At 35.7% G+C, this 18,667-nt stretch overlaps 1 protein-coding gene across 1 annotated transcript in view; it reads left to right on the top strand.

The window, feature by feature from the left end:
- LOC111509275 (uncharacterized) overlaps nt 1-18,667 on the top strand; it is a 51,517-nt gene that overhangs the window by 17,433 nt on the left and 15,417 nt on the right. The window contains exons 3-4 of the mRNA XM_074175681.1: nt 6,640-6,738; nt 9,503-9,601. Of these exons, the coding sequence (XP_074031782.1) occupies nt 6,640-6,738; nt 9,503-9,601 (198 nt within the window). The remainder of the gene's footprint in view (nt 1-6,639; nt 6,739-9,502; nt 9,602-18,667) is intronic.

Raw genomic sequence — 18,667 nt, 5'->3', positions numbered from 1 at the left:
ATGACAATACATTTTATTCCCTCAATGAATACTTCCAGGCTGATTTGGAAATATTAATAACTTGATTGCAACAGGTACTATTTTCAATTGTCATATTTTTCAGTTTCATGTTTTTTCATACTTCTGTTTGATATTTTCATATCTTTACTTTATATATATATATATATATATATATATATATATATATATATATATATATATATATATATATATATATATATATATATATACATATTATATATATTATATAATTATTTGTATTGTGAATTTCTATATTTTAGTTTGATTGACTTTTTCCATGCTTTAGAGTCTCTGGAAATAAACTGATTTAATTTGATTTGAAAAAGCCTTTTCTCTAAAAGTATCCCCTTTTCAATTTAAGCTAATATGTATTATGGATAAAGTTTAGACAATGCAAACTGCATAAGCAATATAACGTATGTTTTCAATATAATTCGTTGACTTTCCAGTGATAGAAAGCTGTTTGTTCTTCACCATAAAATTACTTACTACCAGTTTTTTCCTACGTGATACAATTCAGATCAAATCATAACCTAGAAACGTATCGTTAAATCGATCAAGCGAAAATTCCATCGACAGTAGACAAAATAAATTATTGTTTTCACCAATAATTACTGTAACGAAGAAATTCTCTTACAATATGTTATTATAATAATTGCACCGTCTAGTACATAAGAAATGAACCACATTCAATATGTTGTATTATGAAAGTTATGATAATAAAAGTAGCTACGATGATAATAGTTATTTTGCGTTCAGTTCGATGAACTGGGAAAGGGGACTTACAACTGTATCGCGGAATGTTGATGGTATTTTTTACATACCTGTTAACAACCAAATATGGTAAATCGATTTGTGACTAGCATTTTGGCATCTTGAATTCATGAATCACTATAATTTTTTTTTCATAATACCATATTTCCGAATCTACAAGAAATTGTGTCTGCTGCTATGGCAGACATCATCAGTGATATATGGGTTGACACGAGGACGAAGGTTATATTTGGGCACTCAACCCCTCCCAGGTCCAGTGCCCTGAGTTGAAATCTTCTTCAGAACATCCCATCTCGTCCATCCACCCCCGCTCCTCCGGAGCGGTCCCCAACTTACCGATGGGCACTTCAGCAAGATTGACATCTGACCTTCTTTGGTCGAAAGTCAGCCTCTAAGTGGTTTTACTTTCTGGTCTATTGTATTGTATTGTTTTATCTTGACTTTCCTAACTGAATTTTTCCATCGGGTCCCCAAAAACTAACCGGAGACTATTGTTTTAAAAAACAGATCGATCGCGGTCGAGTGCTTTCCTTGAACCTGAAAAGTAAGTGTTAGTTATCTGTTAGAAAAATTCTTATACTTACCGGAGCCGCCTGATAGCGACTCTAGGGAGTGGTCGTAGGCCTCCTGTGTTTGTCCCTCTCTCGGAATCTAGGGTCGTGCGCTCGAATTCTGTCGAACGTGTCCTCTGCGTGTTTTCTCATATATGCGTCTACGTAGTGTATGTTCAGGTCTAGATCCCGGAAGATGTACGTATTCGGTACATATTTTGGAGCGTTTACGGTGGCCCTTACGCACGCGTTCATATACTACTGGATCTGTTTTCTGTATGTCGCTGCGCACTGGCTCCAGGAAGTACAGGCATACAGGATTATCGGTAATATTACGGTCTTTATCATCATCAGCTTCACTTTCAATCCCATATTGCTTCTTCGACCTATTATTGGTAATAGGTTTTGTCGGGCAGATCTCGCCATTCCTAATCTCTGCCGTACGTGAGACCTGAACGTTAATCTTTTGTCTAGGTTGACTCCCAGGTATCTAGCTTCTTTGGTACACGGAATCTCTTGTCCGACTGGCGAGCTACGTATTTTACTCGTTTTTATAATTTCAGTGGTGCTGATGGTGGGGTTGGAGAGGGAGCTAATGGTAGGGGCGATGGCTGGGTATCCATGCAAATGCCTACTTCTGATTGGCTCACACTTTTGCTGGGTCGTTGTGATTGGTTCGCACTGTTACTCACGGAATATCGATCGGATTTGTATTCTAGTCCGTTTCTGGCCTTCTTGAGTTCTGGATACCTTGCTTCATTGACCCATAAACCTTCTTTTTTCTTGTTGAAATTGTTGGAATGCTTGTAGATCTGAATGGCCTTATTATGAAGTCGTGCGTGGTAACGTGTTGAATTAGACAGGACAGCAGTTCCTCCGTATTTTAATACGACAGGCGTGCCTGCAACAGCAGGCACGCCTTGTATCCTGGTGATAATGCTGGATTTGGTAGATCCGATTTTAGAAGTTCCGACTCGTATGTTATTCTCTTCAGTGATTCAGGCATTCCGCAAGTTATGAATTTGGTTATCGTTATCACAAAAATTTTCTTTGTTATTTCTTCCTACCTGACTTTGCCTGTGTTCCTTTAAGGAACACAGATTTCAATAATGTTCATTGCCTCTTTTTTCCAATTTCTGAATTTCTATTACCCCTTTATATACTACTGGATAGTAATATTGAGTTTTATCGAGTTTTAGTGTATCTTCGAATGAATATAATTAGACATGTGAAACACATGGATGTTCATGGACCTTCTCCATTTTGTGTATTTTAGAACTTGGGTTCTAAATCACCTCATTGTATGACCATCAGTTTCCTCACAATCCCATACGACTGAGAGGATTGCTATTTGAACTAGCTAACCCAATAACCATTGAATGTTATCCAGATATACATCCTGTGGGTTTAATGACTAATGGACTAATGAAATGGGTGTTTATTGATTGAATTGATTATTCCATATCTCACTGAGATATATTTTCTTTTCGGCAGGTGTTATAGCTAATGGTCTCATAACATTCAGTCATTTCGTCAAATTGTGGATGAAGCGCTGACAAGTTCTCTATTGAAAACACTTCTAAACAGAAAATGAGTACGAAATTTTAGGAGAGAGATTCCAAGTTCTACTGATCAAGTACAAGTTCTCGTTACTCCAAAAATGTTCATAAATTCTGTTACACCCCCAAATTTCATCCCTGATTTGAGTTTATTTCTAGTGGAACTCCAAGGTCTGGTTATTACACTGGATCACTGTGCATTATATTTTAAATTGAAGAGAATTGCGAGAATTAATTTTTAAATTAAACTGATAATATCGACAGATATTATTATTATTGAGTCTTTGGATTCATAAATATGAAAAGTTTGAACTAGAAGCTATTGTCACAAAAAGTGAGCCAGAGACATACTGGTTGGACTAATGATCAAAAAATGTGCCTTTTTTCATCGAGATTTCGAACTTTATCAAGTAATACATAGTTTCAAATAATAAATCCTCAAATCAAAAGGAACATTCCTGCAGATTCATAACAGAAAAATATGAATCAGTGCATACGTGGTAAATAATTCGCCTGGTATAGTATCCGTTCAAGCACATTGAAAAAGATTTCGTTTTAATCGAAACGATTAGAGAAAGACCCAATATTGTTAACATAAAAACCTTAAAATGAATTCGTCCTTCCTTTCACCAAAACAATTAGCAGGCACTTGAAAAGAACAAGATGATCGACTAGTCGGGCCGTGAAAATAATCAAAACCTGTTCTGTACAACAATCCGAATCAGCAACTAGTGCATTCACTTTTGTTGAAAATTCGAAACGGTTTAGTAGTAAGAATAATGACTTCTAAACGGGTAAATGCATTTTGTTACAACTACGGATGCGTAATTTCCGGATTTTGTCTTGTTAGTTTGATGACTCTGATGAAAACAATTGTGCGTACGGTTCCATTCATAAATAGAACTCTGAGTTTATTTCAGTATTTATGAAAGAGATCTGAACCATCTCAAAGAGGCCTCAGTTTCAGAATTTCAGGTATATACAAAAGGATCCATAATAGACCCATATCAATATTACATTCAATAGAAAAAATAATTGAAAAACTCGAACTGCATGAACAAATATCAATCCTTGAATTGAAATAGTTTGGCTTCTGGAGTTGTAGATCTCAACACTTCAAGAAATCGAGGAGTTGGTTGGGTGACAAAAAAATATTTCGTGTAGTGCTTGTGTTTTGTTAAAAATAAAACAGACAAACGGCACACTGTATTGAAAACAAATCTGATTCGCATATGGTTTTCCATGGAGTTCCCCAAGGGTTGGTGTTGGGACCTAGTCTGTTTATAATTTATGTAAATTATTTTTTGTTTAGTCTGCAGCCTTAATCATGCATTATGTTCGCTGATATGTATCACAAATTCGAGTTGAATCAAGTAACTATAAAAATCCCCTATATTTCCAATTTCATCAGTCGAATAGAAAGCCAAATCCAAATAAAACAAAAAAAAATCTATTCTCATTGATATTCTGAATTAACAGTGTGAAAAGGCTAAACTTTGAGGGCGCACGTTGATAGATTCGACACTTTAGTTCTAGGCTCTCTAGTTAGTCATATCTACTAAATAAAACAACTTGAAAAGATGGAAAGCTGTATTGCTTCAAGAATAGCATATTTTTGTTCATTTTATTTCCATATCTGAAATTTTCAAAAAAGCTGTACGGATAATGAGCAATTTTGTTTATCGTGATTCTTGCAGAACTTTGTTTAGTGAATTGGAAATGATAATGTATTCTTCATGAATATATTCTAATTTCTTCAACAAATCCATAAGAATATTGGAAAATATCGAACTCATTACGTTACGTGACATAATACAAGGAATAAAAACCTGATATCAGTTAGTAATTCCTTTAATTTAAACTTTTTCGATAAATTCCCAGATGAAATGAAAAATATGAGTCACAATATATTTAAAAAACAGTCAAATATTTTTTCATTAGCAACCCTTTCTACTCTTGACTATAAACTTCGCCACTTATACTACTATATACAACAATGAATTGTCATATAGGTTAATTTTCCTACTAGTATTTTTGGTTTCTTATAATTCTTTAAAACTATTTTCAATTTTTAGTTTTTTGATTATGTATGTTTATTTAACATGACTTACTGCAAATATTTTCAACAACAAAAAAATTGTTTCCTGACTGTTTTTTGAAATGTTGTAAATACAAGGATAATTTGGGATGCATCTTTGGAAATTCAATGTTGCTCTTCTTAGGATGAAATGAGTTCAAACGTTGCACCCATGATCTGGCCTAGTACCACTGCGACAGTTCGATATAGTGTCCGATATTTGCATCTTCTTAGTTACCTGCTTGTAGTTAAAGTTGCAGGGAGAGATTGAAAGCGATTTCTCATTCGGCGCTCGTTTATCTTTGATATTCGTGTAACTTATTTAGTCCGGTCAAATTCGACCAAAAAATAAGAGTAAAGCTACCTAAATTCCCACTAAGCTGAGAATTAGTAAGTAAAATAAATTTTATTCAAGGCCAAAGATCAAAAAAGGAGTTTTCGCGATTTTCAGTAAAACGGTAAGTTTAATCATAAAAATACTTCAGACAAAAATTGTAAATCATAAAATTATTTACAAAAATGTATCAATACTGTTTTCCTACCAGCCACCATTTTTGAGATATAACGATTCAAAAAGTTGTAAAAGTATGTACGTGGCATGAGTACGCCACGTATATACATCTCTGTAGTTGTAATATATGTTAAAATATTTTTCTAGCGATCGTTGTAACTTACACTTATAATATAAAAAATACATAAGTTATAACTATAAGAATATCAGGTAAAATGAAACCAAGCCTGCAATGATTGCACGAGAAACACCAAAACTGCAGAACAACGACATCGAACTTTAGCAACATCCACATCGATTGATATTTTATTTGATGAAAATATGACAGTTCCATCTAGTCAACAAAAATTTCTTACAAATATTCAAAACAAGTCTCGGTTCATTTCAATGTTGAAAGAAAAATTTACGCTGAAAATATACTGGTAAAACAAGCAAATGATGCTGATGTATTGATAATTGAAACAGCAATAGAGCAATTCAATTTGACAAATACAACTATTGTTGTTGGTGACGATGTAGACTTACTCGTATCACTCACTGCTCGAACTCCAACTGAAAAAACTATTTTCTTCCTAAAACCAGGAAAAGCTCAACGTCATTCGGAAATATAGTAATCAAAAAGTTTATCTACTTTAGCAAAGTGTCAAAATCATGTACTATTTTTATACGCAATAACTGGCTCTGATACGACATCTGCATTTTACAGGAGGGCTAAAATAACAGTTTTCGAAATGTTTGAAACAAAATTTAGTTCAATGTGCTGAAGTTTTTATAAATAGTAATTCAACTCGACAAGAAATTATTACTAACGGCATTCGCTTTCTTCTTTCTATGTACGGAGCTTCTAAAAAACTACCTGCTTAGATAAGTATAGATATGCATGTTTCATTAAAAATACCAAAAGTAAAACACAAGAACAATTACCTTGTCTTTCTCCAACCCCAGTGGCTGCTCATCTTACTGATTGTCAGCTTGGGAATTTAGGTAGCTTCGAATGTCTAAATTGACCGGACTAATTGAGAATGTAGTTTCTATCAGATATTCTTCTTTGTAAAATGAAGTAGTTCAGGTTTTTAGTTGTATTCGAAATGTTTATCCTACTTTGAAGGTTTCAGACATTTTTTGAACGTATGCACATTCTTTTAGGAAGGTACAACTCCTCTGATATTGGCTGCAGCGAATGGACACTTCGATTGCGTGAGAGAACTGATAGACCAAGGTGCTGACCCGACTACGAAACGAATAGTAAGTTAGACAAAATTTTAATATTTTCAAAATGAGTTACCTGCAAGTTTGATATTCATTCGAAGCAAGAGTATTCATACAACTTGAAGGTATATACATATTAAGGAACTTGATTTCAAGACGTTCACTTAGTGGTGTATATAGAGATTTGAAATCACACCTACAACACTTATTTTTTGTTTGATGTTCAATTATTTCAAATGTATAACTTTCAACAGCCGAGTTTTGTATTTCAATAATAACAATATCCCACAGTAAACAAAAAATACATTTACATTTGATAATATCAAATCTCTATCCATATCTTAGACTATATTTATTATGCCTAAGTTATATCTTTTATTGCTTTGTTTGTTACTGGTACCTAACTTGAAAAAGAATATTAAAAAAAAATTTAAAATAAGTGTGTAATGATAAAAACAATCCCGAAAAATGTTTGGAATATTACATGGTGAGCAGCTATGTACTACTCTGTTCAAAACATTGAGTGAATTTTCATTGTTCTCCAAAAATGTTTATTCATCTACCAATTTCCATTTTTTTCCCTCCAAAGTAGATCCTTCAGATATATACACTGGTGCCAGCATTTTTTCCAATCCTCGAAGCAGTTCTGATATGCACTTTTTGGTAGTTTAGGTTAGGTCCAAAGTGATTGGGTCTATGCGACCCTTCACCGCAACCCCCAAGGGTTTATTATGGTTCATAACTATTCACACTCGACCAAATTAACCCAGCTTCTTAACGAAACCGATTTGTTTGTATGATGATCTGATCTTTCAGTTCAAATGGTAAGAGTACGGCTCTGCCGAACTCTAAAAATCTGATTCCGTCCCCAGCGAGGCAAGCACAAAGTATCTGCTCTGCTGTTTCATCATTTTCCAAACAGAGACGACACACACTGTCTTCCGACAGTCCGAGTCCCTTCATATGATGATTCAAATGACAGTGACCTGTAAGAAGGCCTGTTAGACATCGTAGTTCATCCCTACTGTAGTCCAACAACTGTTTGGTATCACGCTTCGAAGGGTGAATAAACGCTTTGGAGTGAGCCAATCCTGAAAGATTCTGCCAGAAGTGCATACATCTTTTTGCCATCCAGGTGTTCAATGTTTATTTAGCAAAGCCCAAAGCGATGCCAATGATAGGTTCTGGTCCGATGAAGCTGCTTACAGCCCTCTCTTTGCAAGGGAGTCAGCAGCCTCATTGCCTTCCAGGCCAGTATGGCCAGGAATCCAGACCAAAGACGATCTGTTAAGTATTCCTATCGATGAGTCGTTTTTGGCAATTTAGACGTTGCTCGGTAGAAGCCGCTTGACTGTCCGAAAATATTTTTATTGACTTGTGCCGTATGAATGAAAGCATATAGTCAAATGTCATTTCCAGAATGCTGTGACTTCCAGTGTCAACTAACCGTCTGTTGCACTCTGCATTAAATTGATTTGTGCAATTGGCAATGTGCACAACAAGTCTATATGCAATTCATCTAGCCTCTCTCTCCAGAAAAATGTGGACAGGAGGTAGATCTAGGAGGATCTCCATAGCCGATGACGGTGTGGCACTGATGGCACCACTGATGGCCAGACAAGCCTGTCTCTGTAAGCCAGAGAGCTTCGCCTGGGCCTTTTTCTGTAAAGTCTTCGGCCACCAGGCAATTGCACCATAAGTGATCATTGGTCTGACGATCATCACATAAATCCGATAGATTTTTTTGGGACCTAAACCTCAAGTTTTACCACAAATCCTTCGAGAAGTCCATAGGGACAGTCTAGCTTTGTGTAAAACTTTTTCTAAGTGAGCGATCCAGGTGAGATTTTCATCAAGGACAATGCCAAAATATTTCACCTCCGTTCCAAATGGAATAACCTCACCATTGAGGGAAAGTGGCATTAGATCGTCCAATTTTCTCCTCCTAGTGAAGGGGATTGTCACAGTTTTGCTGGGGTTGACAGACATCTGCTCCCTCAGGCACCAACTGTGAACAACGTACAACATGCTTTGGATACCATCCATCAGGAGCGACCACAGAAGGGAAGATAGTACCCCACCTTGAGGGCAGCCCCTGGTGACCCTGAACCTAATGGCCTCATCTTGACAAGCTCAAAATTTTCGAAAAAAATGCTTGGCATGAGCCAACCGATATGTCGACATCCTCAGACACTTCTCTAATTTTCAAGATTTCACGATTTTCTTGATTTTTTTATCACTTTATCAACATTTTCTTCATCGGTTGTTGATGTGCTGGGGGGGTCCAGGGCCAGTGTCGTGATTTACATCTTCTCGACCTTCTGTGAGAAGCTTGTACCACTTGTGAACATTTTTTCGACTCAGGGTACAAATATCATATATCACTGTCAGCATTTCATGTGTTTTCGAGCACCTAATTTAATTTTTTACACAAAATGTCATGTAAATTATTTTATCTTTTTTTTCCACAGTAGAAAATCGCCGAACAAACAAAACATTTCTGAATTTAATGCCTCTCACCAACAAACTAAACTAACCATGTTAAACAGCTGAAACTGTGAACATATGTTCGAAACGAGTGTACCAACATAAAAAATAAGAAGTCACTAATGGAATGTACGTAGCCCGAAAAATTTGAACATTTACCTTATTTTTGAGCAGGCCATTATAGCGTCATTACTCATATATTTTGATACTTTCACGTTTCATTCCTATGAATCTTAAAAAGCTTCTATGCAATTGCAAACATTCTCAATCATATCGATGAAAATAATGAATTTTTGATCTCTTATTTCTTCAGACTGGAACAACCCCGCTGTTTTTTGCTGCACAAGGAGGATTTTTGGATGTCGTTCAATTTCTGTTGGATAATGGAGCTCCCGTGGATTCACTGAGCGTGGTGAGTTATTTCATATGATTATTTTTCCTATAAACAAAAACGTATTCAATTTGTATATTGGACTGAAAATTTCCATTCTGGAAGATACTACACAAGAGAAAATCATTATAATATACAAATAATTGAAAATGCTGTTTTTGTAATGTCGCAACATAAATATGTAACAGTTCCTTTATTATATGTTATAAGAGTTGGTTGACATAAACCAAGAGAACATCTCTTCTAGTATTTTTTCATTTGAAATTTCTATGTTGAATGTTTGGATGGGCTTCATAGGCTGAAAAAATAATTAATCGAAGTATCCTAAAAGGTGTTTCGTGGGTATAACATTCTAGTTTTCAGGATGCGGGCACAAAAATCGCGACGGCCGAGCGATGGCGACTGTGGGGTGGCACGGAGTGGGGCCATGAGGAAAAGTGTTTCGTCTGGGCACAAAACGCCACCGCTCGTATCGTGCGCGTCACTTATACTGTCGATGTTGTTGTATGCATCGCCACCGTTCCGTCGCCTCGCTATCGCTCGGCCGTCGCCATTTGCGTGCCCGCAGCCTTAGTCCCTTCTATATTTATTGTATAATCTTAAATAATAGGGTAATACAATAGATTTAGAATTATTTTGGTAAAATAGTCTGTAGTTTCATAAAATATTACGAATTAACAATAATTATTCAAGAAATGCTACTTGAACCGAGTGCACATTCATACTACTCAGATACAGAGTATGTCTCAATGTACTTACTTCTAAAAGGAAAAAATTGTAAATATAACATTTCATCTACAGAACCCAAAAAACCTCAAGCGCCATGTTGATTAATTAGTCTTTAGATCGTATCGCAAACATTAACTAAGTTGAGTCAAAATAAAATTATGAAATACTGTGTTTTTATTAATTTTCACATGCTTCCTTATTTTATTTGAAGTAAGATCGACCCAAAGTAAAGAACATGCATCCTGGACCGTCGCAGTCGTGTTGAAGACCGGGAGAAATATTCCCAAGAGCATTTCCTACATCAAGAAAATTATGTTTTTCAAATTTTCATTCACCCTGTATTAGAAAAAAGTTATTGATCAAATTGTTATCTGATAATGAAAAAATTTCACGTTTAAAACTTCTTTATAACAAAACAGACTTTTCAAACGAGTTTTCATTGAGAATGGAAACGGTTGGATATATCAACTTTTTGATGCTATTTCCGGTTTAATTGTTGAACCGTGCGTTATATACCTTATACAGTGCATTTCTTTAATTTCCCCCCTTTCATTTTTTGAACGGGTCAACTCAAAAAATTGAAATTTGGAATAATGACCTTAATGTGTGAATGCTTTATTTTGAAGTAAAAGTAACAGATGAAACTTTCAAGATGGCGACTGGGCGCCATCTGGGAAAATAAATTAAATCTGATACATCTTTTTGAAGCTCCTGACAAATGCTTCACAACCGTAGAATATAATGTCAATATCTTCAACTACTACAAAATGGCGGAACTTATAATACTTGCCTGAATACATTGACAACGTAATATGAGGTAATAAGATTGAGGTTAGTTCAGAAGATGCTCGAAATTGTTGCCTTGGACTTCTTGACATATAAATAGCCTATTCGATATTTCACGCTAAACATTTTCGAAAACAGTAACGTCAATATCTCTACAAATATTTATTATTCTCTGCCGTATATTCAATATTGAAGCGGGTTCAGTTTCGTACACCTTTTGCTTCAAATAGCCCCATAAAAAAGTCCAAAGCTGTCAAATCTGGCGAGTGGGCTGGCCATTTTGTAGGACCTCGACGGCCAATCCAATAACGACCGGGATAAGTAGTAGCCAAATAGTTTCTTACTCGTAATGTGGTGGTTTTCCATCTTGTTGGAATACAATATCCATATCGAATTCATTAGGATTCGCTTCGACGATTTTAGTGATGAGAGGGTCAACACTAGTTTCCCGCATATTCAAATACAGTTCCCCTGTTAAGTTTTGATCAATAAATAGAGGTCCTATAATATGGTTTTCAAATATTCCTGCCCAAACGTTAATTTTTTCTGAGTATTGGGTATGTGTTTCCCGGAAAAAGTGAGGGTTCGTGTCACTCCAATAAAGGCAATTTTGTCTGTGAACATTGCCGTTTGAAAAAATGTACATTCGTCACTAAAACAAATATTTTGGAGATAGGTAGCATGCCTTGCAATGGTTTTTGTGACATCCTGTATATAGTATTAGTGTAGCACTCTGTACATAGTACTTTTTCATATATCATCTAGGAATCGAGGAGCAGTATGTCTAGGTGAGCGAGAGAATAAAGATCGAAAAATAAGGAGTTGTTTTATTTAAGTTGAATACATCACAGTTTTCGTCATGATTTCGCAGAATTCTGTTCTTCAATCAGGGTCATCTTCAGTTAATTGGTGTACCATTTTAATTTTGTATGGATAATACCTATTCCTCTTCAAAAGTCTCCACACAGTAGAAGGAGTCACCTCACAAACATTCGCGACAGAATAAGTTCAGGATTTACTACCATCTTACCAATTATTTGCACTTGCTGTTCTTCCGGAATGGACGGATGACCTGGGGGCTTTTGTTATGTACACTACCGGTAGTTGTGAATTTGGATACAAGTTCCCTCAAATATTTTCCACAGATAGGACGATTCGGAAATCGTTCATTGAAAATCCTTTCGGTCTCGGGAAAGTTACGCGTCGCACCGTAAATAAAAATCGCTTAAATTTTTTCTTCTAATGGACGAGAATTGACCATTTTCGAAATTGTTGACGTGGTACCTTTCTACTAGTAAAACCGAAAACTAAATGAGAATATTCTAACTAAACAATGATGTGCATTGTCCTACTGACATTTTTTGTCGTTTTCATAAACAAAAAATAATTTAACAAACCTTATCGGGTTGTTGGAATTGCCATATCAAATCAAAAGGAATATTTCTAGAAATATCGATATTAATGTGTTTGTCGTCAGGACATTATTTAATGTTACGCCATTTTGTAGTAGGTGAAGATATTGACTTCATATTCTAGGGTTGTGAAGTATTCGTCAGGAGCTTCAAAATGATGTGTCACAAGATACCCTTTCCATTTTATTTTTTTTCCCAGATGGCGCCTAATCGCCATCTTGAAAGTTTTATCTATCAATTTCATTTAATAAAGCATTCATGCATTAATGTCATTATCCCAAAACAATTTTTTGAGTTGACCCGTTCAAAAAATAAAAGGGGGGGCATTAAAGAAATGCACTGTATAATGCTATATTTTTCATCCGAATGTGGAAAACAATTTATCACATTTTATAGAAAAAACCTAACTTTGATACTCTTGTACTAGGTATTTTGTATATGTATTGTAGGTACAATATTTCAGAGAAGCCGAAAACGTTTATACTAAACATTTTTTGACTTCATTTCTTCATCTCAAACTTCATTTCTTCATCTCAAACATACACTGTATTATTTTTTAAGTGAAATTGAATTTTATGTTTACTGGTTTACATTTCATAAAATACCCGTTGAAAACCATAGTTAATGATAGACTTTTCGTGTTCGTTATATTTTTATCTTTCGTACGTCAATTATTATGCTAATCGAACCAGTACGTATCTACGTCTCAGTTTTATGCATGTTTATAATGAAAGTCACATTCGCAATAATGATCTGTCATTTCACGACGAACAACACATTTTGGGGAAATACAGGTTCACCTGCATAATATGTAGCAAATGAATTGGATTCTGTGGTTTCAAAAATCCTAAAGTGAATTGTTTTTGTTAGTTCACTCTAAATGAACTTAGTTTTCCAAAGTTTCACGTTATGAGAATGAACAATCAACGTTTTTATGCATACACTGTGTCCAAGATAAGAATGAACAGCATGGTGATATCGGAAACGGTAAGTGATACGGGGTCGATTGAATTAGAGAAAAGTAGTGCATTTATGTGCCCAATATGCCATTTAGTAAGTTTTAATATTCTGAATAGTTTCGGAGATATCCGAGAAAAACCGAAATTTGCAAATTTCGTTTTTATTTTCTCCTAGCTTTATTTTAAAAGGAAATGTAAAACGAATAGCACTTTGCAATGGCCACTTTTTAAGGACTACACGATAACGTAAGCAGAATTTTTCTGCGACGTTTCGTCTTTCAGAAAACATCATCAACTTTATATTTTTATATGGGCTGAAACTAAAGTATAACCTGTATACTACTCCATTTTTCGTTGTGAATACAGCAACGTATCACACAATATGACTTCATAACCGTTTCTCGCACAAAATGAAAAGTGATTACTTAACCTGCATTTCTTCAATTTCAGATATTTAGCGCTGATACATGAAGTAAATTGATTAGTCTTATTTATAATAAATTTTAACTTACTACTTGCCGGAATTTTTGCGTTGTTGAATACAAAGATGAGTCGCAATATCAACATAAAGCTAATATGTATTATAGGAAATAAAGAGAAACTTGTAACAAGTTTTCAAATAACCCGCCGTTATTTTCTAAGCACAAGTACCCTCGTTTCACAGATGAATTTAAAATTTGAGTTAACATATTCGGAACAATATTGTTAAAGAATGCAGTTACCAATCTTAGGAAATCTTCTTCATTTTGACAATTATAAGAGTTCACTTGATTCTTGATATATCCCCAGAGGAAAAAGTCTAATGGGGTTAGGTCGAGGGACCTTGCAGGCCAGAATGTATCAACTATGAATACCAATCCACTATCCTGGGAAGCGACGGTTCAAACAACCACAAACGATTCTAGCGTTATGTGCTGGATCACCATCTTGTTGAAACCAGCAGCTGTGAATGACTGCTAAAGGCAAACTATCTGGATCGTCTTCCAAATCATTTACTAACAAATTTATGTACCGCTCTTTTGGTAAATTGTTTTGATAGATAAAAGGCCCAATTACATTCGTACCGAGAATCCCAACCCTAAATAGTGATTTACCAAGTTGTCGCCTCTCTGGATATTTATTAGAGTACGCACATGTGTGTCGCCTCCGTTTGGAAAATGATGAAACGGCAGATCATATACTTTGTGCCTGCCCCGCTGGAGACCGAATCAGGTTCTTAGAGTTCGGCAGAGCAGTACTCTTACCATCTGACCTGAAAAACCACTCATCATACAAGCTAATCGACTTCGTTAAGAAGCTGGGTTTATTTGGCTGAGTGTGAATAGTTGTGAGCCACAATAAACCCTTGCGGGTTGCGCTGGAAGGTCTAATAGACCCACTCACTTTAGACCTAACCTAACCTAATCTAACGCACGTGCAGCATTAACAAAATTTCTTTGGCACAAAATGTAACATGACAACATATCAAATTTTTCAGTATTCGAAAAGCTGCCGTTTTCCATTTTGAACACAAATTAGGTAAGTAACAAGAAGAAAAAGTAGGACTGGTAATATGTCAAAAATTCTACCAAACAACAGTATTATTATGACAACAGAAAATTATATGTATTTTTTTCCATCAGTGCATACTATTTAAAATTGAAGGAAAGCAGGTTAAGTAATCACTTTTCATTTTGCGCGAGAAATGGTTATGAAATCATATTGTGTGATACGTTGCTGTATTCACAACGAAAACTGGAGTAGTATACAGGGTATACTTTAGTTTCGGACCATATAAAAGTATAAAGTTGATGATGTTTTTTAAAAGACGAAATGTCGCAAAAAATTTTTTTCTCGTTATCGTGTAGTATTTAAAAACTGGCCATGGCAAAGTGCTATTCGTTTTACATTTCCATTGAAAATAAAGCTAGGAGAAAATAAAAACCAAATTCTCAAATTTCGGTTTTTCTCGGATATCTCCGAAACTACTCAGAATATTAAAATTTTCTAAATGGCATATTATTGGCCACATAAATGCGCTACTTTTCTTTAATTCAATTGGCCCCGTATCACTTCATTCTTATCTTGGACACAATGTACATTTCCGAATCCTGACTGAAAATATATCACCCGTGTCAATAAATCAATAATAAACGTTAACAGTCCACATGCCGTTATTTTTTGTGGGTGAAAATAATAATGTTTTCTTGATTACCACGAATATTAAATTGAAACAATAGAAATTCAAAGAGACAACCGCACGCTCCAAAACCATATGTCCGAATTTAGTGAAGTCAGAAGTATCTAAGAGTCTATGACGTGGCGTTAGAAAATAAAAGAAGTTTAAAAAACTGTTGCAATGTTAAGAATACTTGGTTACTATTCTTTGTTTAGACCAGTTTTCATCAACGTTTGTTTAGGAAAACACTTATAGTTTCTGCCACTCCTGTCTCCTTCGCTATCTTTCCCCTTTTGGCCTCGGCGCCGCAAATGCGCTTACGCCTTGTCCTTTGTAATACATCACGAGGTGATCTGCTATGTCTAGCCTCATTCCAAACGGTAGATTGGGGTGGACATTTCTGTTCATCCCCAGCCACCGCCTTAGATTGAGGTGAGCATATCTGTCCAGCCTCGGGATTGGTTTTTGTTGTCTCTGTTTTTGTGTTTGTTTCATTCATATGTGTTCCCACGAGTAGCAAGGGAAGAGTTTGTCATGTCTGGCAGATCCCCGCATTACCAGAGGCTGAATACATTCAGCTGTCGGCACGATTCCTTACTCCTTAGCTTGGGTAGGCTGGTCCACGGTGGCATGTTATGCAAAGGCTTTTGGGGAGTTTCAGTTCCCCTCACCCTACTTATTTCTGCCACTGACCAGGAGTCCGGCGACCCCGTCTGCAAGGCCACATTGGCTTCCCGGACAGGGCCTCCAGTCCCCTGATTGTTCCCCTATCCACCACCTGGGGACGCGCCCGATAGGTAGCCCAACCCACGGGAAGTCGATTGATTCCATAAAAACTGGGTAATCGAGATTCGACGAAGTCGACGAAGACCGTTTTGGCCTTGCCTGACGAAGGTTCTACCGGTACATTTCGTCGATTTTTTCACAATAGGACTGTGGTGGTTTGGCTAGGTTGCAGATAGTTATAGTGAATCATACCAGCCGCAGACCACCAAACAGTAACCATGGTCTTTTTTGGTAGGTTTTCGCCTTTGGAAAGTGCCTAGGTGGCTCATCGGTGTCCAACCACTGTCCTGAACACCTCTTACTGTCGTAGAAGATCCGCTTTTCATCACACGTGACGATCCGATCCAAAAAAGAATCGATTTGGTTGCGCAAAAGCAAAGAAGAACATACCTCAAATCGTGACAATTTCTGTCGAACGTTCAAATCATGGGGCACTCACTTTTTGAGCTTTTTGGCCTTTCCTAAACGTTTTAAACCATTAAAAAACGTATGGTAGCTGACGCCCAGTTGTTCCGCCATCCCAGGCACCGTTTGTGATGTGTCAGTCTCCACCAGGGTCCCCAAATCATCGACCTGGATTAATGTGCGCTCATTAACTCTTAACGACATCATATAGCAATAAGCTGAGAACAGGCGCGTGTCTGAGAGGGTAATGGGGTAATTACCCCCCCATGACCATGACTACATAGAGAAAAAATTCGAACATTTCTGAATTTCGAACTCAAAAAATGATGATGATGAAAATACAACTACGGGTTTTTACACCTGTTTTCTAGTCTTCTAGCTTCTAGGAGCAAAGTATCGAAAATAGGAAACGTCTCACTTCTATCATTGAGAGCATTATCTTTTTGGGTCGGCAGAATATTCCATTAAGAGGACATAGAGACAGTGGAGCTATTGAGATAAAAAATTCTGAAACTGAAGATATTGATATAGATGTATTGTTACTCTAGGCACGCACCTGGCTGAGAAAAGGCAAAAAGTTAAAATTGAACAACATAAATGTATGGAGTTGATATATGGAGCTACGAGAACACAGGACATTACAGCGGACAAAACTTTTGAAACAACCTAATATTTATTTAACCGCAAAGAAAATGGCAAGCAATTGCTATTACTTCAGTCATCAAAAGGAAGACTGAAGAGTTTCAGATATATAAAGTTTGAAGGTTAGTTTTGCTGAAAAAATAAATTTGCACGAATGAAACTATTTATTTTCTACTCTTTGATACCTACAAATTACGCAAAATCAAAGAAAAACAATAATTATGGTGGTCGTTAAAAACAAAAAAGTTCTGGATATTGTGTTTGAACATTCTGCATGTACATGATTTTCACAATTGGGAATTGAATTGGAAACAGTTTTGGATCATCTTTCAGTTTAGAATTTTATTTTATTCATTTATTTTTCAACCATAATCATTTCTGATCGTATTAGAGAATTAACAAGAATTACATGAAAATGTTCTAAATTTTTTGAAGTAACATAAAAACACTTTCAAATATTGATAACACATGAAAAAAACCTGCAGAATCTTGAAGACCCCTTTTTTAATTTGCGGTATTTATCAATTAGATTGGGAGTGAAATCAAAAATTCTGGTCATTTTTGAACAGCTAGAGATCTTCACGTAAATTAGTCGTGCATCTTGATTTCAAAACACACTCATATTTTAAAATACTGCCACATTACATAAAAAAACATGTATATGTCTAATTGTTTCTTGGATCTGTTTCTTGTTCTTCTTCCATTTCTTTTTTCAATCTCTTCAGTTCTTTTTTCAGTTTCTTTTTTCGCTTTTCTTGTATTTTTAACCTCAGTTCTTTCAACTGTTCTGCATCTTGCTTTCGTATATATTGGTTTTCGTATGCTTCGCCCCTTTTTTTGAATGCATCCTCACAAAAATGTCGCTGATTATAGATTTTTTGGTAGAAAGATCTGATTATATATCGAATGTGGTGAAAAATCATTAAAAATTTTGGATTTTCAATAATGTTACAGGAATTTTTGCGCAAATATAATTTTTTTCTACATTTTTGACTTTAAGAGTCTTCACTTGACAGTTTGTGACATCAATGAATAATAAAAAATAGCATATGTCAAAATCAGTCATATCACGCACATTTCTCTGTACCTAAGCAAGATAACTCTAAATATCAAATACACCCCCTAATATGTGATAGTTATCTAGTAAGGAGATGGAAAAATTCCCCAATTCAAGGAATTTCCTATGGTAAAATCATAAATACTGAATGAT

This window comes from Leptinotarsa decemlineata, unplaced genomic scaffold (genome assembly GCF_025532065.1).
Source record: "Leptinotarsa decemlineata unplaced genomic scaffold, Ldec_3_MD MMD2_tig00001064_RagTag_RagTag, whole genome shotgun sequence".
NCBI classification, from domain to species: Eukaryota; Metazoa; Arthropoda; class Insecta; order Coleoptera; family Chrysomelidae; genus Leptinotarsa; species Leptinotarsa decemlineata.
Note: the sequence above shows the minus strand (reverse complement) of the source record. Positions and strands in the feature narration are given on the sequence as shown.